General features: G+C 37.0%; 1 protein-coding gene across 1 annotated transcript in view; it reads left to right on the top strand.

Moving 5' to 3' along the window:
- Nucleotides 1-1,173: 1,173 nt before the first annotated feature.
- LOC121628318 overlaps nt 1,174-25,140 on the top strand; it is a 28,645-nt gene continuing 4,678 nt past the window's right edge. The window contains exons 1-5 of the mRNA XM_041967338.1: nt 1,174-1,253; nt 2,113-2,391; nt 2,920-3,171; nt 5,015-5,293; nt 6,018-6,269. Coding sequence (XP_041823272.1) covers nt 1,199-1,253; nt 2,113-2,391; nt 2,920-3,171; nt 5,015-5,293; nt 6,018-6,269 — 1,117 coding nt within the window. The 5' untranslated portion in view covers nt 1,174-1,198. The remainder of the gene's footprint in view (nt 1,254-2,112; nt 2,392-2,919; nt 3,172-5,014; nt 5,294-6,017; nt 6,270-25,140) is intronic.

Here is a 25,140-nt window from a genome sequence, read left to right as displayed (position 1 = left end):
TTTATTTTACGATCAAATTACATAGATTACAGAGCTTAATCAGGACATGTTCCACAAATGACCACATGAGGGTACTGTTTCCACGGTTCTTCAGTTTGTGCAGATATTACTAGATTATAGTTAAATTTCTACTGTTAATGTTAAAGATGATAATACAGCTGCTTTTTGCTGATCAAAAACATTTTTGGCTAACAATTCCTAGCTGCATTTTGTATTACAGTAGGCTATATTCAGTCTGTGACACTGTGACACTTTTAGATCTAATTCTACTTTGAAAAAGTCTGTTTTTTATTGTTGTTTGTTTCCAACATGTGGTAGGTCTGCTGTCTGTTTGATATCTTTTCAGTTTGTGCTTTTACATTTTGCTAATTTAATTTAGATTACTGAATTTTTATTACAAAAATGTAATTTTATATAAAATATCTCTGTTGCGTTTATTTACTTTTATTTCAGTTTAGAAAATTATGTATTTAGTGTTTAGTGTGTGAAAGAAATTTAGCTGCATATGGTAATCACTCATATATACTCATAATAATCATAATCATGAATAATAATGTATATTCAGTTTCTTTATTAATTTATTATTGTTAATCCATTCACTTCTACTTTTTCATATTGCGTGTTCTCATTCTACAGAATACTGAAGTTACAGTTTTCATGCGTATGTGAGGTCAGACTGACCACTTTCTTCCCAGAACTCGGATATGGCAGAGTTGAGACTGGTTTTCGACCTGCTAGATGGCAACAGTTGTTTGGGAAATAAGCTTGTTGCGGTATGTGGGCTTTGTCTGAAAACTGGCAGAAAGTGGTGTCACTAAGTCTTCTATTCCTCATTTTATTATTTTGCTGTTTGACCTTCAGCTGGGGACCAGCTGAATAAAACTGTTTCTCTCTGATGAATCACCAAAGTCCCGATTTCATGTGAGTGGAAAAGGCCACCGGGTAAGAGTGGCCGAGTAAACTGATTATTCGGGTCCGTGAAGACGTTCACGAACTTGTCTGCTTCCACCTACGTATATAACTCAGATCAGGAACTTATTGCATTTAGTTTGTACAGTCAGAAAGCTTGAGTCACTGATGCTGTATTTTTTTAAGTTCACAAGGAAATGTGTCCACACCCAGACTGTAGAGTTCCTGTTTCTGTGTCAAATAAAAACTGTGGTTAGCATTGCTGTCAGATAGTTCAGTCACTGCCATCATGAGGACGAACATCTGCTACCTCCTGGCTTTTGCTCTGCAGACTATCACTGCAGGTGAGAATTTTTCAAGTTAATCTTGTAATTTAATAATTACAATCTTAATTTTAACAGGACGTAAGTGAGAGAAGTTTGTTTAAATGGGATTTCAGAGTTTATTTGAAAGAAATTAATCAAAACACTGTTGAACTTTTCTCTTTCTGTAAAAATAATGGTATATGTAGGCAAATGGCTTATAGTCATTTATAAGACTAATTGACCAAAATGATGATCATCATTCATCATGATCAACCCTAAAAGCTCACTTTCCTGGTTTTAGATGTTTCCCTGCTGCAACACACCTGACTCAAATTAATGGGTCAAGAGCATCTTGATGACAAGCTGTTGTACAAATTTTTAATTAGAATTAGTTGTGTTGCAACATCTAAAACCTGCAGGGAAGTGGGTCTTGAGGACCAGTGTGATCCCTAAGTGTCAAAAATATTCAGCTGCATGCAACAAAGATCAGCAGTAAATGCTCAGTAACATATGATAATAACAGCTGATAAAAATGTTACTGTGTCTTAATTTTTTAGTAAATTCAAACAGGATCTTTGTTGCTGAAAGGCTTCAGTTATATTTTGTCAGTTTAACCCAGAAACATGTGAGCACAACAACTGCACCCTGTTTAAAGGCCAGCTCAGGTCGGGGTTAAGATCCAGTGAAATTACATTAATCTCTAAACTCAGAAGTTCAGTCATTTTAATTAATGCAGCTACATAATACAATGAACTGGGAAGAAGGGATTTTTTCTGCATAAAGGTACATCTGCAGTTGGTGTAAAAATGTGATTATAAGGTGTTTTATGAATGTTTATACCCAATGTTTCTGAAGGTTCAGGGATTTTATAATAAGTGAAAAAATGTTCATTTTGCAGATTTAATTTATGACGTAGCTGAGGAGAAGAAGCACATCACTCTACGTTGTCCACACTCTGGGAAGGGTAAAGTGACATGGAGCAGAGAGAATCCTGGATCTAAAGTTGACATACTTACATGTGATGGTGATAAAACCATAAAACATATAAAGGACCCACAGAAACATTACAGTACAACAGCAGACAAGTCACTGTTCATTTTCAGAATTAATGTCTCAGACTCTGGAAGATACTTATGTAATAATCAACCAGCTGTGGAGCTGACAGTGATCCCATCAGGTAAAATCAGACTTAACTAGTCTTTCTGTTTTTATTTTCTCTTTTTTTCTCCGCTAGATGTTTGCTGATTTCTGACTGAAGAAATATTAATAAAACAATGCAAACTACATTTTGAAATCCCAGTCACGTTTTTAAAAGAGATTTTAAATCATTTAAGGTTCTGGCAGACCTCACATAAAGAGGGAGACCATTCCAGAGTTTCAGGGCTACTGAGGACAGTGATTAGAACAAGTTAATAGTGTATTGGTTAGTTTATTTAATCTTTCAGCTGCATACTAAAAAGATAATCAATCCTGTACAGAAGTCTTACTTAGAGAAGACATGAAATTATGCCAGTATAAATACAGCTTTAAGTTTATTGTCAAAGAGGAAAACAACTCATTAAATGCTATAACAAAACAAAATAGATGCTCTTTTTAATGTCACCTGGTTACTTAGTTTATCAAACATGAGAAAAGTTTACAATGTTTTATGACGTTATACAACTTGTAATTTTGGTTTTTATTCTGTATCTTTTGTTATTTGCAGGAATAGAGATACAGAACGTTACAGAAAGGAGTAAAATTTCTCTGAAATGTCCTCCTGATGTTGAAGGATCACACGATCCAACATGGAGCAGAGAAATCGCTGGAAAACAACGACAAATAAGTCGACATGTTTCCGCTGTGGACAAGACACTGACTATAAGAAATGTTGAGCGTGATGACTTTGGACTGTACTTCTGTGATGGAAAACCAGTTATTTATTTAAATGTGACCAAAAATGAGAAGTCAGATGAAGGTAAGAAACATGAAGTCACTAATCTACACAGAAAATAATACAAGTAGGTAATAGTTTGATAGTCTGCTTTTTTAGGAGATGGCTAACACTTTCACATCTGTACATTTAAACATCTGGTATAAATAAGTTAATATAAACACTGAATAGAAACATTTATCTTAGCTAAATCAAAGAGTAAGAATTTTTTTGTTACGTACCGTTCTTCATTTATTTTACTGACAGAGAACCACCACCTGCTATTTTTCTGCTGTAGCTGGAGCAGATGAAGACTAAGATGGATATTAACTCTATTTAAACATACATATGACAAAAACAATGGAATAATCTGGTTTAGGTTTATTGACAGACTGACAGACTTTAGGTTAAAATCAGAAAATGCTACACAGTCTCGAAAGCTGGACTGAGCACAGAGAAGCTGAGACAGTCGGAGTTAGTTTATATCCATCTTATAAGCTGCATTAGACTGGGAGGAATATACACAGCTGGTCACTTAGACAAATGTGTGTCGACCTTAGGTAGGGATCATATGTATCTTATTTGTCAGTATTTGTCTTAAGGTTTACTTTTTCTCTTGCTAGAGTGTCCTAGCTGAGACAGGCAGCTGCTCAGAACAGAAATACTTGTACAAATAGAAATTACATGTACATATATGACGCAATAGAGAACAAAATTATAAAATCTATTAGCAGTAAAAGTAATAAAGCATCATAACTTTACTTGTCCAGTCATCATCTCAGTTCTCATGTTGTGGCAGAATGCAATGGACGATTCTGCACACTCTGAACAACTTAGTGATGAAACAACAGGGTGTGCTCAGTCAGAGGCTTCTTCAGGTCCGTCCATCAGAAACAGGGGTAGCCCAAACAGTCCTGTGATGTCGTACATTTGCTCGGATCTTTAAGTGAGAGCAGAAAGTTCAATTAAAATTTTCCTTACAGCCACAAATAATTTACAAAAGGCAGAATAAAAATAAATGTTGACAGGTATGCTGTTTCACGTTCAAGTTAACCGTGCTGATACTCTTACTTTGTGTTATTCTTCTGTCTTTTGTTTTGTTTTTAGACAGCCACCTTCTTCATAGTTCCCTGGTTGGAATAAGTTCTCTTTCTGTAAAAAAAATTCATATCTGGAATGAAATGTTATATGTAGGGAAATGGCTTGTAGTAATTTATAAAACTAATTGCTTAGATTGACCAAAATGATGATTATCAACCCTGGTACCTAAAGCTCACTTTCCTGGTTTTAGATGTTTCCCTGCTGCAACACACCTGACTCAAATTAATGGGTCAAGAGCATCTTGATGAGAAGCTGTCGTACAAATTTTTAATTAGAATTAGTTGTGTTGCAACATCTAAAACCTGCAGGGAAGTGGGTCTTGAGGACCAGTGTGATCCCTAAGTGTCAAAAATATTCAGCTACATGCAACAAAGATCAGCAGTAAATACTCAGTAACATATGATAATAACAGCTGATAAAAATGTTATTGTGTTTTTATTTTTTAGTAAATTCAAACAGGATCTTTGTTGCTGAAAGGCTTCAGTTATATTTTGTCAGTTTAACCCGGAAACATGTGAGCACAACAACTGCACCCTGTTTAAAGGCCAGCTCAGGTCGGGGTTAAGATCCAGTGAAATTACATTAATCTCTAAGCTCAGAAGTTCAGTCGTTTTAATTAATGCAGCTACATAATACAATGAACTGGGAAGAAGGGATTTTTTCTGCATAAAGGTACATCTGCAGTTGGTGTAAAAATGTGGTTATAAGGTGTTTTATGAATGTTTATACCCAATGTTTCTGAAGGTTCAGGGATTTTATAATCAATGAAAAAATGTTCATTTTGCAGAGTTAATTTATGACGTAGCTGAGGAGAAGAAACAAATCACTCTACATTGTCCTCACTCTGGGAAGGGTAGCGTGACATGGAGCAGAGAGAATCCTGGACCTAAAGTTGACATACTTACACATGTTGATGACAAAACCATAAAACATATAAAGGACCCACAGAAGCATTACAGTACATTAATAGACAAGTCACTGTTCATTTTCCGAATTAATGTCTCAGACTCTGGAAGATACTTGTGTAATAATCAACCAGCTGTGGAGCTGACAGTGATCCCATCAGGTAAATTCAGATTTTACTAGTCTTTCTGTTTTCTCTTTATTTGTCTGCAATAAAATAATGCAAACTACACTTTAAAATCCAATCAGATCTGCCTGACATGGACAGCGATTTGTTTGTAATATTGGATTCCCTTTGTAATAACTAATGGACCTTTTATTGTGAGCCACCAGCAGTCTGATACACAGTAGTGCATCTAACAGACCTACCTATTGATTCATTTTTAAAGAAAATCTATTGAGTGGTGTTTTGCAGGTTGACATATTATACATTTTTACATCTTCAAACCAAATGAATCAATAACAGAAACTGTAAAATAATCCCTTATAAACTTTGGACAGTGTATAAATCTATCAGTGCTCTCAGATTAGTTATTATAGAATTAAACAGGTTTATATTTAATCAATCACAGGCCTTTAGAACAAGTTAATACTGTATTGGTTAGTTTATTTAATTATTTAGCTGCATACTTAAAACATATAATTATTCCTGTACAGAAATCTTACTTAGAGAAGACATGCTTGAAATTATGCTATTATAAATTTAGGATTAAGTTTGTTGTCAAAGAGGAAAACAACTTGTTAAATGCTATAACAAAACAAAACAGATGCTCTTTTTAATGTCACCTGGTCACTTAGTTTATCAAACATGAGAAAAGTTTACTATGTTTTATGACGTTATACAACTTTTAATCTGGTTCTTATTCTGTATCTTTTGTTATTTGAAGGAATAAAGATACAGAACGTTAAAGAAAGGAGTAACATTTCTCTGAAATGTCCTCCTGATGTTGAAGGATCACACGATCCAACATGGAGCAGAGAAATCGCTGGAAAACAACAACAAATAAGTCGACATGTTTCCACTGTGGACAAGACACTGACTATAAGAAATGTTGAGCGTGATGACTTCGGACTGTACTTCTGTGATGGAAAACCAGTTATTTATTTAAATGTGACCAAAAATGAGAAATCAGATGAAGGTAAGAAACATGAAGTCACTAATCTACACAGAAAATAATACAAGTAGGTAATAGTTTGATATTCTGCTTTTTTAGGAGATGGCTAACACTTTCACATCTGTACATTTAAACATCTGGTATAAATAAGTTAATATAAACACTGAATAGAAACATTTATCTTAGCTTAATCAAAGAGTAAGAATTTTTTTTCCTACATACCCTACTTGAATTATTATTTGTCTGCTGTAGCTGGAGCAGATGAAGACTAAGATGGATATTAACTCTATTTAAATGTGCATATAAAAATGAATGGAATAATCTGGTTTGAGTTGTCCTGCTGATTAAAAGAAGGCAGCTATTGGAAGGCGAGCACTACCCACAACTGTCTACCTAAAGACAGCAAGTTTAATTAAAGTTTTCCTAACAGCTACAAATAATTTAAGACTAAATTAAGATATCAAAATAAAAGTAAATGTTTACAGGTATGATGTTTCACGTTCAAGTTTACTGTGCTGATACTCTTACTTTGTGTTATTTTTCTGTCTTTTGTTTTTTTTTTTAGTCATCCACTTTCGTCATAGTTTCCTGGTTGGAATGAGTTGTCTTATCTTCTTGATCATTATCATCATCATCATCTACTTTACCCGCAGGTGCATATTTAAATCACGAGGTGAGTAAAGTCAAATTTGACTCCAAATTTGACTACATAGATGTAAAGCTTTCTCATATTCAAACAGGAATATATATTTTTTATTTTTCAAGAGAGCCTGGGTTCATAATATCCCCCTATCCATGTTGAGAAAACCAATATACATTTATTCGTTTTGGCTAAAAAAAAGTTATTGATGACTTTAACTTAATGAGAAAAAGTGCAGCATTACATAGAAAAGATCATCCATTCATTTGGTCATGTGGGCAACTGTTTCAGGAGGGAAATCTAAACATCCCTTTCCTCATTGCCACTTCTCAACTCCCCATATGAGATTGTAGTGTTTTTAAGAACTATACATCATCCCTCTAGGGTGTCTCGGTGGAAACATGATCTTGAATATCCTCCTAAGTTCCAACAGGAGGCAATCTGGAGGCATTCTATCAGATATCCACACCACTTAGCTTATCTTTAGGTGTCTACCAAACTGTCAAGATCATAGGTTAGGGTTGGAACAAAGTCAGAAAAGTAAATCGAAAGCTGAATTTTTGTTCTCAGTTTCTCCTTTACAACAACATGCTATTTCAACAGCTTTATTACTGCTGATAAAATCCTTCTGTCCATTTCCTGCTGCAAATTCCAGAATTTGTGAACAAGACCCTGAAAACCTTGAGCTTCTCCACGTTAGGCAGGGTCTTATTCCTGACTGTGATGGAGTACTCATGCAATTTTTAATCTGAGGACCATGTTCTCAGACTGATAGGAGCTTAATTTAACAACTTTACAGTCAAGTGTCAGTACAAGCTGAAAGTCATGGCTGGAAGAAGTCAACAGAATCATCAACTGCATAAAGCAGAGATGAGAACCTGAACCCGCAATCCAGACAGCCTACCCAATGCTACACCTAAAGGTACTGTCCATGAAGTCAACAAACAGGATTTGTGACAATGAGCTGCCCTAGCAGAGTCCTACATGCATAGAAAAGAGCTTGATGTTGCAACGATGATCCAGACACAGTTCTTATTTTGGGTAAACACATACTCAATACTCCACAACGACTCTGGTACTGCATACTCCCACAGTACCCCTACTGAATCAGTCTGGGATTGTGGTCAGACTGGATGGTCAAACACCAACGAACCTCCCAGTAACTCTGTAATGATAAACATCTGGTCCACCGTTCATAACCTGGATGGAAACCACACTGATTCTTTCCCTCAATGTCATACTTCTACCTGTAGCCTTTGACAGGACTGGATCTGTGTGTTTACATTGCCTTTTTTATTTCTTAATTCTTGTAAACTTATGTGTGTATTTGTGGCTCTCCTTTGATGCTGTGTTGCCTTACTGTTTGAAAGTTGCCACCAAAGAAATAATATTTGAAGTTTCTGATTTTCCCTCACTGTCTTTGGTCTGTCAAGTTTCATCATTTCTTTACTGATGTCATAGTTGTTTTATTATCAGTTAATTACAGCAGTTAATTCTTTCAGACTCATCTATACTGTGAATGATATCTTATTGTACTACAGTAAAATACTGTTTGTTTTACAGGTGTGATGGATAGAGGAAGGTCAGATGGCTCAAACATGGAGGTGATTTCTTTCTTTTAATCCTTGCTTTCTGTTGAAAGTTTGCTGCAGGAAAGATTAAATTAATCTGTCACTGTGAAATGGAACAGATTCCAGTTTTCCATAAATATAAGACATAATATTATAAGATATAAGACAGTAAAGTGAATTCAGATAACAGAAAACATGAATAACATGGGAGACTGAGATGTTCAGAGCGGAAGGTTACTAACGCACATCAAGTGTTTTAGGTTGCATTTTTTTATGATCAAATCAATGTTTGTTTGTAGAATATGGTCTATGAGAACTGCACTCCCTCTGCATGTGAAGACTCAACGTACGAGAGCCTCCATCCTGCCAGCCAAGACCACAGTGAGATCTACCGTACACTCACAGAGCACGCATGAGACTCTGGATACAGAAATTTGTTCTGTAAAGTGGACATTATAATCTTCAGTTTGGTCTGCTTTTATTCTTTCTTCTAATTCTTAATTTTTCATAAAGATTAATTAATGATTCAGTTGTGGGTCAGTATCAGAAGAAAAAAGCTCCTGATGTGAAAACCTGGAGAAACTGTTCCGGGTTTCTATCATTTTTCTCTAAAAAGGTTTGATTTGAAGAATCTATGGATCAAATCATTCATTTAGACAGTGAGTTCACATTTTTTAAATCCAAAATTTTTATTTTACGATCAAACTACACAGATTACAGAGCTTAATCAGGACATGTTCCACAAATGGCCACATGAGGGCACTGTTTCCACTGTTAGCTTAGCACCAGATAATAGAATAGAACTTTATTGTCATTGCAACAAAAAGAGAAACGAAATTAAATCACAAATAAAAATAAGATACTAAGAGTATACTGAGTTAAAACCTTAGAAGCTGTTTGTTGTTCAGAAGTGAACAAACCAGTTTACATGTTTATTTCCTTTGTCTGCTCAGTAGCTGAAGATGGAGAAGATTTAACAGGAACAATAATGCTCAAATTAAAAGTAGCTTTCATCTTTTATTGAACAGGAGCAATCCTCTTTTTTCAGATCTTCAGTTTGTGCAGATATTATTAGATTATAGTTAAATTTCTACTGTTAATGTTAATGATGATAACACAGCTGCTTTTTGCCGATCAAAAACATTTTTGGCTAACAATTCCTAGCTGCATTTTGTATTACAGTAGGCTATATTCAGTCTGTGACACTGTGACACTTTTAGATCTAATTCTACTTTGAAAAAGTTTGTTTTTTTTATTGTTGTTTGTTTCCAACATGTGGTAGGTCTGCTGTCTGTTTGATATCTTTTCAGTTTGTGCTTTTATATTTTGCTAATTTAAGTTAGATTACTGAATTTTTATTACAAAAATGTAATTTCATATAAAACATCTCTGTTGCATTTATTTACTTTTATTTCAGTTTAGAAAATTCTGTATTTAGTGTTTAGTGTAAGACAGCTATATTGTCTTCATTTATTCATTTATTAACTGTTAAGTGGATCAAAAGTATTTCTGATCCTCCATCTGACAAAAGAAAGAAAGAAAGAGCAAAAGCTGAACTGTGGTCAGTGTTAGTCTTAAGTGTGAAGTGAAGTGAGTATCTTGTGGAAAAAGATCGTACTACAGACATGTTGGTGGCCATGACCGGCATCCCTGCAGACGTCTTCATTTATTTTTCTTTCTCCAGCATTTTTCTTTTCAAGTCACTTAAACAATACATTTCATAATAAAAATGTCAATTTTTCTAAGTAAATACTACATCAATAGCCTTTCCCTACAAGTCATGACGGTGTCATTTGTTTGATTTGCTGCTTCTGGCTGGTGTGCTGATGGTGGCATAATTAAACAGACATTAGGCCACAAAGATTCAAATTTTAGTCCAATCACGTTTGAAGTATAACTTCTGCTTCACTCCCCTCTCTAAATATTGTCACTACTGGTTGAAAAAAGAGAGAAAACTTGTTTAAATATGCCAGTCAAAGTGACCATATTTACAGATTATGAACCAAAGACAAAGCTAAGAGCAGTCAAGGACACATCAGCAGGAAAAGACCAACCTTGAAACCTTAAAGAGATTGGTTCATATTCATGGTAGAGAAAGTGTTAGTTCATCTAATAGTTTTAAAAGTATTTTTAACAGTGACACTTTTAATATATATTTGTGACTATGACTAATTTGTGTCTCTGGTTGTGTATATTTGGTGTATTTAATCTCCCATGATACTGTTTGCTTTAACCATCTTCCAATAAAAGACTCATTTAACATTGTGGTGAAAACTTGACTATTTACTTACTTGTAATGAGTATTAGCAAAAATGCAAGAATAAAACATGCACATCTTTCACATAAGTCCTAAAGTTGACTGGAACATAAGCCCACACACTGGAATTCATGCTGCAAAAAGGTTTATCTAATTACTACCTCAACGTATGGTGACAATTTAAGCATGGACTCAAAATCCTATTTTAAGTCCAAACTCAAGATGGTCTCATCTGACCACAAAAGACACAATTAATTATAGCAACAATATGGTATTGACTTTACTACACTAATGGTGACACACTAATGGATGATGGAAAAGCTATGCCCAGAGTACCTCGTTATAGCATTAAATGACCCCATTGATGTGACGTAATATTATCTATGACTGGTTATTCAGTTTCAATATTTAGGGATCAAAAAAAGAAAAAAAAAGTTTAAATAATTCCAGATTTTTCTTGGTATTTTTAAGTTGTTATTCTGTTGTGCAGTGACAGGTTACACCTACCATCCACCACACACATCCTTCCCTCTTTCTATTTGTGCAATCTGGGGCAAAAAAGAGCTAATTTCTGCTTTTTATTCAGTTTCATTTTTAATCATTTTCATGGTCTTACATTTGTATTTGTTTGTCTCTGCTGACCAAAATATCTGCTTTTATGATTATTTTCAAGAGATCCTTTATCTTTGTATGATCAAAGCTTGACACAGGTTCATTCAGTCTAATATCAACTCTATACTCCACAAGAAAGTTGCTTGAGAAGAAAAGTAGTTAGTGTAAATATAATAAACTTCTTTCTTGTCTTTCTTGTGTTGTCACAGCTTCAAACATACTGCAGTGATAAACAGCTGATTGAACTCATGTCAAGGAGTCACCATCTGTAATGGAAAATGAAACATATACAGTAATAGCTGCACTGAGTTGGACTGCACTGCCTCATGCAAGACTAAAAATACCACAAGTTGCATGAGAACAATTTTCAACCTGATGGTGGTGCTAAAAGAAAAGTTAGAGAATCACACGCGTTATCAAAGTTCTCTGTCTAGGATTATGAATGTCAGCAGTGGCAACTTTGTACTTAGCAGTGGTGAAAACAAAGAAACGGACGCTGCAGTGGTGAAGAATAAACATATGGGCATGATGCTCAAAAAGTCTTGTAACTACACAATAACTGAAGCTTTTAAGTATGATAAATGTCTTCTTTCAGTATCAGTTTGCTAATGTAAAATTTAACTAGGTTTTAAACCCTCATCGTTTACTGTAAGTGATTGATTTTGCCCCTTTTTCTTATCAAATATTATATCTTTATTTTATGTGTCTTCAAAATGTTTAAAGTTAAAAGTTGCTTTATGTTGTAATGCGAGTTAAATCAGCAGAACTCATCCCATGGTATTCATGTTTCTAATCTTTGAGTTGATGCCTTTGCTGCAGCTACATGACAAAAAATAGAAAGTAACACTTAGCTGCATGTTTATTCACACTTTTCCATTATAACTGTGACACTTGTGTGTGCTCAGGGGTCATCTATGTGGTAGTTCTGTTTTCTCTTATTTCCTTGTCTATACTTTTTAATAACTGGTAACTGTTCAGAATCTTAAATTTGAAATTTGGAAATGTGGTTTGAACTTTGTAACATTGTTCGGGGTCATTTCTCCTTAATTAATCTGAGTCTATCAGTTATGCTGTGTGCTCTCTGTTCTAGAAGTTATATTGTATTAGTTTACTTTGATTAAAGGAATAACCTGCTATTTTAATAACAGCAGAGACAACAGATGAAAGTGAAGACTTTCGTTTTTAAATTTATTTAATCAGGCCATGTTGCCTACTAACAAATAAAGAAATAAAATTTAATTTAAAAGTTCAGGTTTACTGCAGTAATGTCAGCTTGTCTGCTTCTACCTATGTAACTGAGATGTGGTACATGAAATTGCTTTATGTTGTAATGGCTAGAAGCAGTATTTGCACATGTATCATACCGTCTACCTCATGACAGTTCTTTTTTTTGCACAATTAATCATTCAATGCTGAATGTTGCACAGTTTATGTAGCACGCTGCACATTATGTACATAGATTACTTTACTTTACATATATTTTACCTGTAGTTTATATTTATGTTTACTCTTCTGCATGCTTTTCTTAAATTAGTCTTTTCTACTTACTCTGAATATTTATGGCATTCGGTGTGGACGGCAAAGCAAGAATTTCACTGTACAGGGAAACCTGTTTCCTTACTGTGCATGTGACAATAAACGCTTTGAATTGAATTGAATTGAATTGAAATCAGCAGAACTTATCACATGGTATTCATGTTTCTAATCTTTGAGTTGATGCCTTTGCTGCAGCTACATGACAAAAAAATGGATCGAAAATAACACTTAGCTGCATGTTTCTTCACACCTTTCCATTATTAGACTGTGACACTTGTGTGTGCTCTGGGATGATATGTGGTAGTTCTGTTTTCTCTTATTTCCTTGTCTGTACTTTTTAAATAACTGGTAACTGTTCAGAATATTAAATTAATTAAGTTCAGGTTTACTGCAGTAATGTCAGCTTGTCTGCTTCCACCTACGTATATAACTCAGATCAGGAACTTATTGCATTTAGTTTGTACAGTCAGAAAGCTTGAGTCACTGATACTGTATTTTTTTAAGTTTACAAGGAAATGTGTCCACACCCAGACTGTAGAGTTCCTGTTTCTGTATCAAATAAAAACTGTGGTTAGCATTGCTGTCAGATGCTTCAGTCACTGCCATCATGAGGACGAACATCTGCTACCTCCTGGCTTTTGCTCTGCAGACTATCACTGCAGGTGAGAATTTTTCAAGTTAATCTTGTAATTTAATAATAGCAATCTTAATTTTAACAGGACGTAAGTGAGAGAAGTTTGTTTAAATGGGATTTCAGAGATTATTTGAAAGAAATTAATCAAAATACTGTTGAACTTTTCTCTTTCTGTAAAAATAAATTCATATCTGGAATGAAATGGTATATGTAGGGAAATGGCTTGTAGTAATTTATAAGACTAATTGCTTAGATTGACCAAAATGGTGATCATCAACCCTGGTACCCAAAGCTCACTTTCCTGGTTTTAGATGTTTCCCTGCTGCAACACACCTGACTCAAATTAATGGGTCAAGAGCATCTTGATGACAAGCTGTTTTTTAATTAGAATTAGTTGTGTTGCAACATCTAAAACCTGCAGGGCAGTGGGTCTTGAGGACCAGTGGGATCCCTAAGTGTCAAAAATATTCAGCTGCATGCAACAAAGATCAGCAGTAAATGCTCAGTAACATATGATAATAACAGCTGATAAAAATGTTATTGTGTCTTTATTTTTTAGTAAATTTCAAACAGGATCTTTGTTGCTGAAAGGCTTCAGTTATATTTTGTCAGTTTAACCCGGAAACATGTGAGCACAATAACTGCACCCTGTTTAAAGGCCAGCTCAGGTCGGGGTTAAGATCCAGTGAAATTACATTAATCTCTAAGCTCAGAAGTTCAGTCGTTTTAATTAATGCAGCTACATAATACAATGAACTGGGAAGAAGGGATTTTTTCTGCATAAAGGTACATCTGCAGTTGGTGTAACAATGTGATTATAAGGTGTTTTATGAATGTTTATACCCAATGTTTCTGAAGGTTCAGGGATTTTATAATCAATGATACAATGTTCATTTTGCAGAGTTAATTTATGACGTAGCTGAGGAGAAGAAGCACATCACTCTACATTGTCCTCACTCTGGGAAGGGTAACGTGACATGGAGCAGAGAGAATCCTGGACCTAAAGTTGACATACTTACACATGCTGTGTTGCCTTACTGTTTGAAAGTTGCCACCAAAGAAATAATATTTGAAGTTTCTGATTTTCCCTCACTGTCTTTGGTCTGTCAAGTTTCATCATTTCTTTACTGATGTCATAGTTGTTTTATTATCAGTTAATTACAGCAGTTAATTCTTTCAGACTCATCTAGACTGTGAATGATATCTTATTGTACTACAGTAAAATACTGTTTGTTTTACAGGTGTGATGGATAGAGGAAGGTCAGATGGCTCAAACATGGAGGTGATTTTTTTCTTTTAATCCTTGCTTTCTGTTGAAAGTTTGCTGCAGGAAAGATTTAATTAATCTTTCATTGTTTTAGGTTGCATTTTTTTATGATCAAATCAATGTTTGTTTGTAGAATATGGTCTATGAGAACTGCACTCCCTCTGCATGTGAAGACTCAACGTACGAGAGCCTCCATCCTGCCAGCCAAGACCACAGTGAGATCTACCGTACACTCACAGAGCACGAATGAGACTCTGGATACAGAAATTTGTTCTGTAAAGTGGACATTATAATCTTCAGTTTGGTCTGCTTTTATTCTTTCTTCTAATTCTTAATTTTTCATAAAGATTAATTAATGATTCAGTTGTGGGTCAGTATCAGAAGAAAAAAGCTCCTGATGTGAAAACCTGGAGAAACTGTTTCGGGTTTCTATCATTTTTCTCTAAAAGGATTTGATTTGAAGAATCTATGGATAAAATCATTCATTTAGACAGTGAGTTCACATTTTTTAAATCCAAAATTTTTATTTTACGATCAAACTACACAGATTACAGAGCTTAATCAGGACATGTTCCACAAATGGCCACATGAGGGCACTGTTTCCACTGTTAGCTTAGCATTTGTGAATAGAATAGAACTTTATTGTCATTGCAACAAAAAGGGAAACAAAATTACACATCACAAAAAAATAAGATACTAAAAGTATACTGAGTTAAAACCTTAGAAGCTGTTTGTTGTTCAGAAGTGAACAAACCAGTTTACGTGTTTATTTCCTTTGTCTGCTCAGTAGCTGAAGATGGAGAAGATTTAACAGGAACAATAATGCTCAAATTAAAAGTAGCTTTCATCTTTTATTGAACAGGAGCAATCCTCTTTTTTTCAGAACTTCAGTTTGTGCAGATATTACTAGATTACAGTTAAATTTCTACTGTTAATGTTAAAGATGATAATACTGCTGCTTTTTGCTGATCAAAAACATTTTAGGCTAACAATTCCTAGCTGCATTTTGTATTACAGTAGGCTATATTCAGTCTGTGACACTGTGACATCTTTTAGATCTAATTCTACTTTGAAAAAGTTTGTTTTTTTTATTGTTGTTTGTTTCCAACATGTGGTAGGTCTGCTGTCTGTTTGATATCTTTTCAGTTTGTGCTTTTACATTTTGCTAATTTACGTTAGATTACTGAATTTTTATTACAAAAATGTAATTTTATTTAAAATATCTCTGCTGCATTTATTTACTTTTATTTCAGTTTAGAAAATTATGTATTTAGTGTTTAGTGTAAGACAGCTATATTGTCTTCATTTATTCATTCATTAACTGTTAAGTGCATCAAAAGTATTTTTGATCCTTCATCTGACAAAAGGTAGAAAGAAAGAGCAAAAGCTGAACTGTGGTCAGTGTTAGTCTTAAGTGTGAAGTGAAATGAGTATCTTGTGGAAAAAGATCGTACTACAGACAAGTTGGTGGCCATGACCGGCATCCCTGCAGACGTCTTCATTTTGTTCTTTCTCCAGCATTTTTCTTTTCAAGTCACTTAAACAATACATTTCATAATAAAAATGTCAATTTTTCTAAGTAAATACTTCATCAATAGCCTTTCCCTACAAGTCATGACGGTGTCATTTGTTTGATTTGCTGCTTCTGGCTGGTGTGCTGATGATGGCATAATTAAACAGACATTAGGCCACAAAGATTCAAATTTTAGTCCAATCAGGTTTGAAGAATAACTTCTGCTTCACCCTCCTGTCTAAATATTGTCACTACTGGTTGAAAAGAGAGAAAACTTGTTTAAATATGCCAGTCAAAGTGACCATATTTACAGATTAAGAACCAAAGACAAAGCTAAGAGCAGTCAAGCACACATCAGCAGGAAAAGACCAACCTTGAAACCTTAAAGAGATTGGTTCATATTCATGGTAGAGAAAGTGTTTTTTTTTTTTTTTTTTTTTTTTTTTTTAACCTGTCTTGTCCAGCATCGTTGCAAACAAAATGATTGTCTGGCTGCTGTCTGGTGCTGGGCAATTTTACTCTATCAAGCAGGGATTTATACTACATGTATAAAGTCCCTCTTGATGACATGAAAAACTTTATTAAATCAGACTCTTAATGCTGGACTCGACCGGAGGGGACAGAGAGAGAGAGAGATAGAAAAGAAAGTAGAGCGAAGAGGGAGGGGAGAGAGAGGGACAGAAAGGGTGTGGGGAGTGCGGATGGGGACTTAAAACATTATACAGAAAACCATGTAATCCATACTACTTACAACATATATAGCTAAGATCATCCTGGCCAGTAGGTCATTACACAATTAGTTGATAATAGTAACAATAATAATAATAGTAGTAGTAATAATAATAATAGTAGTAGTAATAATAATAAGAGTAAGAGTAATAATAATAATAATAAGAACAGAAATAATAAAAAAAAAGAAAAAAAATATGATAATAGATATAAGTGAAACTGCTGTATTCAAGAACACGCGCAGAGAAACCTGTGTGGATATGCTGGAGAACTCGGCCACACGGCGACGCAAAGACTGTGTGGAGACGTTCAGGGACCATGCAGAGTGATCATGCAGATGCCACCTCACTTGAACAGAGGCCAGAGTCAGGCCAGCGGTCCCGCTACAGATCCCGACCGGTCCACAGAGACGACCACTCGCCCGCCCAGGAAGGCAGCAGCAGGAGACCCCAGCAGGAGCCGCCCCGCGGACACAGGGCACCGGCCCCGGCAGGCCGAGGCCAGCAGTCCCCGACCCCCCCGGGCACCGGCCGCCCGGGACAGACGGGGCAGAGGGCCCGGGCCCAGGAGCGCAGGGACACCCCCCACCCCCACAGGCCAAGGGCCAGCACGCCACCCGGGGGGACCCGGCCCGCCCAGACGGCCACCGCCAGAGGCCAGCCCCACACCCCAGCGCCCAGCCGCACACCCCGAGAACCAGTCCTGCCCCCCCCCCCCCAGACCAACACACACAAACACACACACTCTCCTTCCACTCCTCCATTCATCCTCCCACACATACACCATCCCACCCTCACATACTCTGTCCTCCCACACACACACACCATCCTTCCACCATCCATCCTTCCACACACACACCGTCCTTCCACCATCCATCCTCCCACACACTCACCATCCTTCCACCATACACTCTCCCACACCTACCCCATCCTCCCACACACACATCATCCCTCCACCACTCATCCTCCCACACATACACCATCCTCCACCTTCACACCTCCCACACACACACACACACACACACACACCATCCTTCCACTACCCATCCTCCCACACATACATCATTCTCCTACACATACACCGTCCTCCCTCTCCTACACCAAACATCCACCTTCACGTACCCCATCCTCCCACACACACACACACCACCCCTCCATCACCCACTCTCCCAAACATACACCACTCCCCCACACACACACCATCCTCCCTCCCATACACCATCCATCCTCCTGCACACACACCATTCTTCCACCATCCATCCTCCCACACACTCCCCATCCCTGCACCATACATTCTCCCACACATACCCCATCCTCCCCCACATACATCATCCCTCCACCATTCATCCTCCCACACCCACACCACCCCCCCTCCCACACACCACACATCCACCTCCACACACCCCACCCTCCCACACACACACACCATCCCTCCACCACCCATCCCCCCACACACACACCACTGTCCCACTCACCCCCCCCCCCCAAAGTTTTCTTTGCGATGCATAAGACTGTATTCCTATGTTGGTGTCACCCAGGTCGCCCAGTAGGCAAAGTGTGGGGTTTGCAGGAAAACTAGTTTTAAACCATTTTGAGAGATCTTCACACACCTTAATCCAGAACCTTTGGACAGGTGTGCAGGACCACAGCGCATGGATGTAGCTATCAGAGGTGTTCTCAGAGCAGTGTGGGCAGATATCTGATGGTGAAAGGCCCATCCTGAACATCCTGTGTCCTGTATAATGAGTTCTATGGAGAATTTTGAATTGTATTAGTTGTATATTTGAATTCTGAGTCATTTTAAACGTGTTTAAACATATTTGTGACCATCTTTTCTGATCAAAGTTATTAGATAAATCATCTTCCCATTTTGAAGTTGGGAGAGATATCCTGTCTTCTAGCTTTGCAAGTAATCTATATATTTTTGATAATAATTTTGGAGTATTATGATTCAGGAATTCTGCTATTCTGACAGGAAGCTGCAAGTCTAACTGTACAGGGGTATACTTCTTACATATAATTGATTTTAGTTGGTGGTACTCTAAGAATTTATTGCTGTTGATTCCATACTGTGAGACAATTGTGTTGAAAGATACAAAGTTTCCATTTTCTATTATCTGTCCTAACTGTTGTATTCCTTTAGTCTTCCATTGAGTGAAGTTTATCATCTTTTTGTTCTGCAGGATGTCAGGGTTGTTCCAGATGGGTGTAAGTCTACATGGAAAGAGGGAAGATCTGGTTATCTTACAGAATTCCCACCAAGCCATTAAGGAAAAACGGATGTTAAGGCTTTTAAAGCACTTATATGGTTTAATGGTTGAGCTGATGAACGGCAGGTCAGAGATGACTAAGTCCTCACACAAAGCCTGCTCCACATCTAGCCACGGCTCATCCAGATAACTGGGTTTGAGCCACTTGGAGATGTACTGCAGCCTGTTAGCTATAAAGTAGTGATTAAAGTTTGGTAGGTCCAGTCCTCCTCTATCTTTAGTCTGCTGTAAGGTTTTAAGGCTGATACGTGACGGCTTGTTTTTCCAAAGAAACTTGGATATGAAAGAGTCCAGAGATTTAAACCAACTGGTGGAGGGTTTAGTGGGTATCATTGAAAATAAATAATTAACTTTAGGTAGAATCATCATCTTAATGGTGGCAACTCTCCCCATTAGTGAGATGGGTAAGCGCCTCCACCGTAAGAGATCATCTTCTATTGTTTTTAGTAGCTGAACATAGTTTAATTTTGTTAAATCTGATAATCTGGGGGAAATATTTATACCTAAATATCTAATGTTTCCTGTCTGTATTTTGATATTAGGGATGTTTTGTAGGTCACAGTTGATGGACATGGCTGTAGTCTTAGACCAGTTAATAGAATAATCAGATATTGATGAGAACTTATTAATAACTGTGATTGTCTCAGAGAGTGATGTTTGTGAGTTCTGAAGGAAGAGTAATACATCATCTGCATAAAGACTTATTTTATGTTCTATATTTTTGCCCTGGATTCCTTTAATTTCTGTATTTTGTCTAATAGCAGCTGCTAACGGCTCTATGAAAATGGCAAAAAGTGAGGGGGAGAGTGGGCAGCCCTGTCTGGTGCCTCTCTGTAAGCGGAAGCTTGGAGAAGTTTGATCGTTGGTTTTCACACATGCATTTGGGTTATTATATAATATTTCAATCCACTCTATGAAAGAAGGTCCAAACCCAAATTTGTCTAGTGTTGCAAATAGAAACTTCCAGTTTACCCTGTCGAAGGCTTTTTCTGCATCTAGAGAAATGATTGTGGATTCTAGATTATGTAAAGTAGAGTAATCAATGAGGTTAATTAGTCTACGTGTGTTAGTAGATGAATGTCGACCTTTTATAAAACCTGTCTGGTCCGGATGTATTATAAGAGGGGTTATTTTTTCTATCCTTCTGGCAAGAGCTTTACTAATTATTTTCAGGTCTACATTTATTAAAGATATGGGACGGTAACTGGATGGAAGTGTGGGGTCTTTGCCTGGTTTTAGCAATAGTGTTATATTAGCTAAGTTCATATTTTGCGGTATTTTTTGTTTTTCCTGTATTTCTAACAACATATTATAAAATGTAGGAGCTAGCGTTGTCCAGAATTCCTTGTAAAATTCTGCTGAGTAACCATCTGGACCCGGGGCTTTATTGTTGGGCATATGTTGGAGAGCTTTGTGGAGTTCATCTACAGTAATAGGTGCATCTAAATTTATTTTATTTTCATTTTTTAGTTTTGGTAGATTAATGTTGTTTAAAAATTGTTCAATATGTTCATCTGTTGGATTAATCTGTGATTCATATAATGTTTTATAGAAGCTCCTAAACGTGTCATTTATCTTGTCTGGGTCATGGCTGATGTTTCCGTCTTGATCTTTAACAGAGGAGATTGTTGTTTTCTCCTTGTTTGTTTTTAGTTGATTTGCTAAAAACTTTCCAGATTTGTTACTGTGTTCAAAGTTCTCCAAGCGAAGTCTTTGCACTAAAAACTGTGTTTTTTTATCTATAATTTCTTTAAGCTGCAATTTAGTTTTCCTTATATTATTCATTGTGTGCTCTTCGGGGGAAATGCGGTAAGCCTCCTCCAATGATTTAATCCTGAGTTCTAATTCTAAAACTCTTGCTGTTTCCTTCTTCTTATGTGAGGAGAAGGAAATTATTTTCCCTCGCATTACTGCTTTTCCTGCTTCCCAAAGGAGACACGCTGAAGTTTCAGGCATGTCATTTTTTTCTATATAAATTGACCATTCTTTTTTAAAATAATCAATAAACTCAGGATCTTTCAATAAAGAGGTGTTAAATCTCCAGCTTTTACCAATCGGTTTATTATTTTTGTTTCTCAGAGTGAATGAAACTGGTGCGTGATCGCTGATGCTGATTGGATGTATCTGAGTCTCTGAAATGTCGCCCATTAGTGAGTTACTATTTAAAATATAATCTATTCTAGAGAAGGAGTGGTGAACTGAAGAGAAGAAGGTGTATTCTCTTAGTTTAGGATGGTGAGAGCGCCAAGCATCGCAAAGACCAAAATCCTTCATGTACTGTTTGATAGTTTCTGACGACTGCCAGACTCGATGACTGGCTGATGTGCTGCAGCGATCTTGTTCAGTCAAGACTACATTAAAATCACCAGCTAGCACTATTCTGTTATCTGAATAATTCTGGAGTGTAGCAAACAGGGAGTGGAAAAAGGAGGGATCATCTGCATTGGGGCCATATACATTGGTAATACATAATTTGATATTACAAATAGATAATAAAGTTATCAGAAATCTGCCTTCCGGATCCACTACTGTGCTATCTATGTCAAAATTTAGTCTCTTATTAATAAGAGTAGCTACTCCTCTTTGCCTAGAATTGTAACAAGCTGAGTAAACATGAGGAAACTGAGCTGTTTGAAGAAGATCTATGGTTGAGTTTGTTAAATGAGTCTCTTGTAGTAAGACAATGTCAGCCTGCAGCTCCTGTAATTTATTAAAGATCTTCAACCTCTTCTCCCTGGAACCGGCTCCATGTACATTCCAACAGACGATTTTTAACATGGTTATTGTGAACGGTTTAATACTTCATGCGTGTTACTGACGCGTGTGTCTTTGTGCGCCCCTCTTGCGTGTTCGCGCGTGTTTGCATGCAGCCTGATTGCGCGCGTTTGTCCGTATGTTAAATGTCCGTATATGTACCTTAATGCGTGTTCTCTCATACATAAAAGGCGAGTGTTTATATTTATCATGTATGGTGCGGCTGTGCGTCCTGACGGTTTTCGACCGGCCGCGTGCGCTGCTGATATTACGAGCTGGATTACAATTAACAGTGAAAGCGTGAAAGATAGTGAAAAGTGAGAAAAGTATTTGTGTGAAATATAAAAACAAAACAGAAAAAAAATACATCGATCTAGATGTAGAGGCTGTGGTGAGACGAGCAGTGTGTTCTACTGTCAGTGATCTATAATGGCGAGTTAAGAGTGATCATTTGGAGAGATTGACATACAGCACCTGGGATCAGAAGAGCCACGGAGTGACGTCCGGGTCGCGGTACAGTTGTCCATTAATAAACAGTTTATCCACCGCGATGACAGCGCGAGCGCCATTAGCCATAGATTTCCTTCTGATGGGAAACAGGACTCTCCGTCGGTCCAGAATCTCTCTCGAATATTGGTCGTTTACTCCGAAGTTGGTCCCCTTCAGTTCGCGGCCCTGGTTCTTCACCTGCTCCTTCTGTTTGAAGCTGACGAACTTCGCTACGATGGGTCTTGGTCTGCTGGACCCGGGTTTCCTCCCGCCGAGCCGATGGACTCTGTGAAAGGAGATGTTTTTCACCGTTTCCTCTGGGAGCTTCAGGTGGGTTTTGATGAAGTTTTTCACCGTGGTCTCGGGGTCCTCCTCCGTCTGCTCTGGAATCCCTGCAAATACCAGGTTCTCTCTCATGCTCCGCGCCTGCAGATCGATCACCGTTTCCTTAATCTTCTTATTTTCATCTGAGAGACGGGTCAAGCCCTCGGTGAGGGATTTTACCGTCTCTCTGAGACCGGCATTTTCTGCAGCCAGACTTTCCACCTGCTTCTGGCTGAATTCTAATGATTCACGTAGCGCCTGGAACTCTTTGTGGAGAATTTCTACCAGACTCAAACGCGCATCAAAACTACTGAGTTTCTTATCTATAGAGATCAGAACATCTGTTGAGTCGTTCCCCGGTGGTGAAATAGCTCCAGGTGAATCCTCATTTCGCTGTCTCTTGGATTTAGATGAGGTGGAGGGGGTGGAGGTGTTGTTTGGTTTCCCCATGACGATTCTGTCGTAACAACGATCTATAAAATCTGTCAGGCTGGCCAAATCCTCCCCGCTGTGCTCCAGAGTGTACCTTTTAAAGACACTATAGTCCTACTTTAAAGAATATTTTAATTAGGTTGGCACAAAATACAATCGAATGAAAGTAGAAATGTTTGGGCGCGCCTAGTTTGAATCTGCCGTCTCCCCCGGAACTACGTCACCTACAGCATTAGCGTCACTTACCTGCCGCCAGCGTCACCCCACTCTCACTCCCCAGACACACCCCCACTCATCCTAGCACATGCATATGCATACTCTGTCTAGGATTATGAATGTCAGCAGTGGCAACTTTGTACTTAGCAGTGGTTAAAACAAAGAAACGGACGCTGCAGTGGTGAAGAATAAACATATGGGCATGATGCTCAAAAAGTCTTGTAACTACACAATAACTGAAGCTTTTAAGTACGATAAATGTCTTCTTTCAGTATCAGTTTGCTAATGTAAAATTTAAATAGGTTTTAAACCCTCATTGTTTACTGTAAGTGATTGATTTTACGCCTTTTTCTTTTAAAATATTATATCTTTATTTTATGTGTCTTCAAAATGTTTAAAGTTAAACGTTGCTTTATGTTGTAATGCTAGTTAAATCAGCAGAACTCATCCCATGGTATTCATGTTTCTAATCTTTGAGTTGATGCCTTTGCTGCAGCTACATGACAAAAAATAGATAGAAAGTAACACTTAGCTGAATGTTTATTCACACTTTTCCATTATTAGACTGTGACACTTGTGTGTGCTCATCGATCATCTATGTGGTAGCTCTGTTTTCTCTTATTTCCTTGTCTGTACTTTTTAATAACTGGTAACTGTTCAGAATCTTAAATTTGAAATTTGGAAATGTGGTTTGAACTTTGTAACATTGTTCGGTGGTCATTTCTCCTTAATTAATCTGAGTCTATCAGTTATGCTGTGTGCTCTCTGTTCTAGAAGTTATATTGTATTAGTTTAATGTAATTAAAGCAATAACCTGCTATTGTAATAACAACAGAGACAACAGATGAAAGTGAAAACTTTTTTTTTAAACATTTATTTAATCAGGCCATTTTGCCTACTAACAAATAAAGAAAAAAAAATTAAAATAAAGTTCAGGTTTACTGCAGTAATGGCAGCTTGTCTGCTTCTACCTATGTACCTGAAATGTGGTACATGAAATTGCTTTATGTTGTAATGGCTAGAAGCGAGTTAAATCAGCAGAACTCATCCCATGGTATTCATGTTTCTAATCTTTGAGTTGATGCCTTTGCTGCAGCTACATGACAAAAAATAGATAGAAAGTAACACTTAGCTGTATGTTTCTTCACACTGTTCCATTATTAGATTGTGACACTTGTGTGTGCTCTGGGATCATATGTGGTAGTTCTGTTTTCTCTTATTTCCTTGTCTGTACTTTTTAATAACTAGTAACTGTTCAGAATCTTAAATAATAAAGTTCAGGTTTACTGCAGTGATGTCAGCTTGTCTGCTTCCACCTACGTATATAACTCAGATCAGGAACTTATTGCATTTAGTTTGTACAGTCAGAAAGCTTGAGTCACTGATACTGTATTTTTTTAAGTTTACAAGGAAATGTGTCCACACTCAGACTGTAGAGTTCCTGTTTCTGTATGAAATAAAAACTGTGGTTAGCATTGTTGTCAGATGCTTCAGTCACTGCCATCATGAGGACGAACATCTGCTATCTCCTGGCTTTTGCTCTGCAGACTATCACTGCAGGTGAGATTTCTTTCAGGTTAAACTTGTAATTTCATAATAGGAATCTTAATTTTAACAAGACGTAAGTGAGAGAAGTTAATTTAAATGGGATT

Source organism: Melanotaenia boesemani, chromosome 17, assembly GCF_017639745.1.
Source record: "Melanotaenia boesemani isolate fMelBoe1 chromosome 17, fMelBoe1.pri, whole genome shotgun sequence".
In the NCBI taxonomy this organism is placed as follows: Eukaryota; Metazoa; Chordata; class Actinopteri; order Atheriniformes; family Melanotaeniidae; genus Melanotaenia; species Melanotaenia boesemani.
Note: the sequence above shows the minus strand (reverse complement) of the source record. Positions and strands in the feature narration are given on the sequence as shown.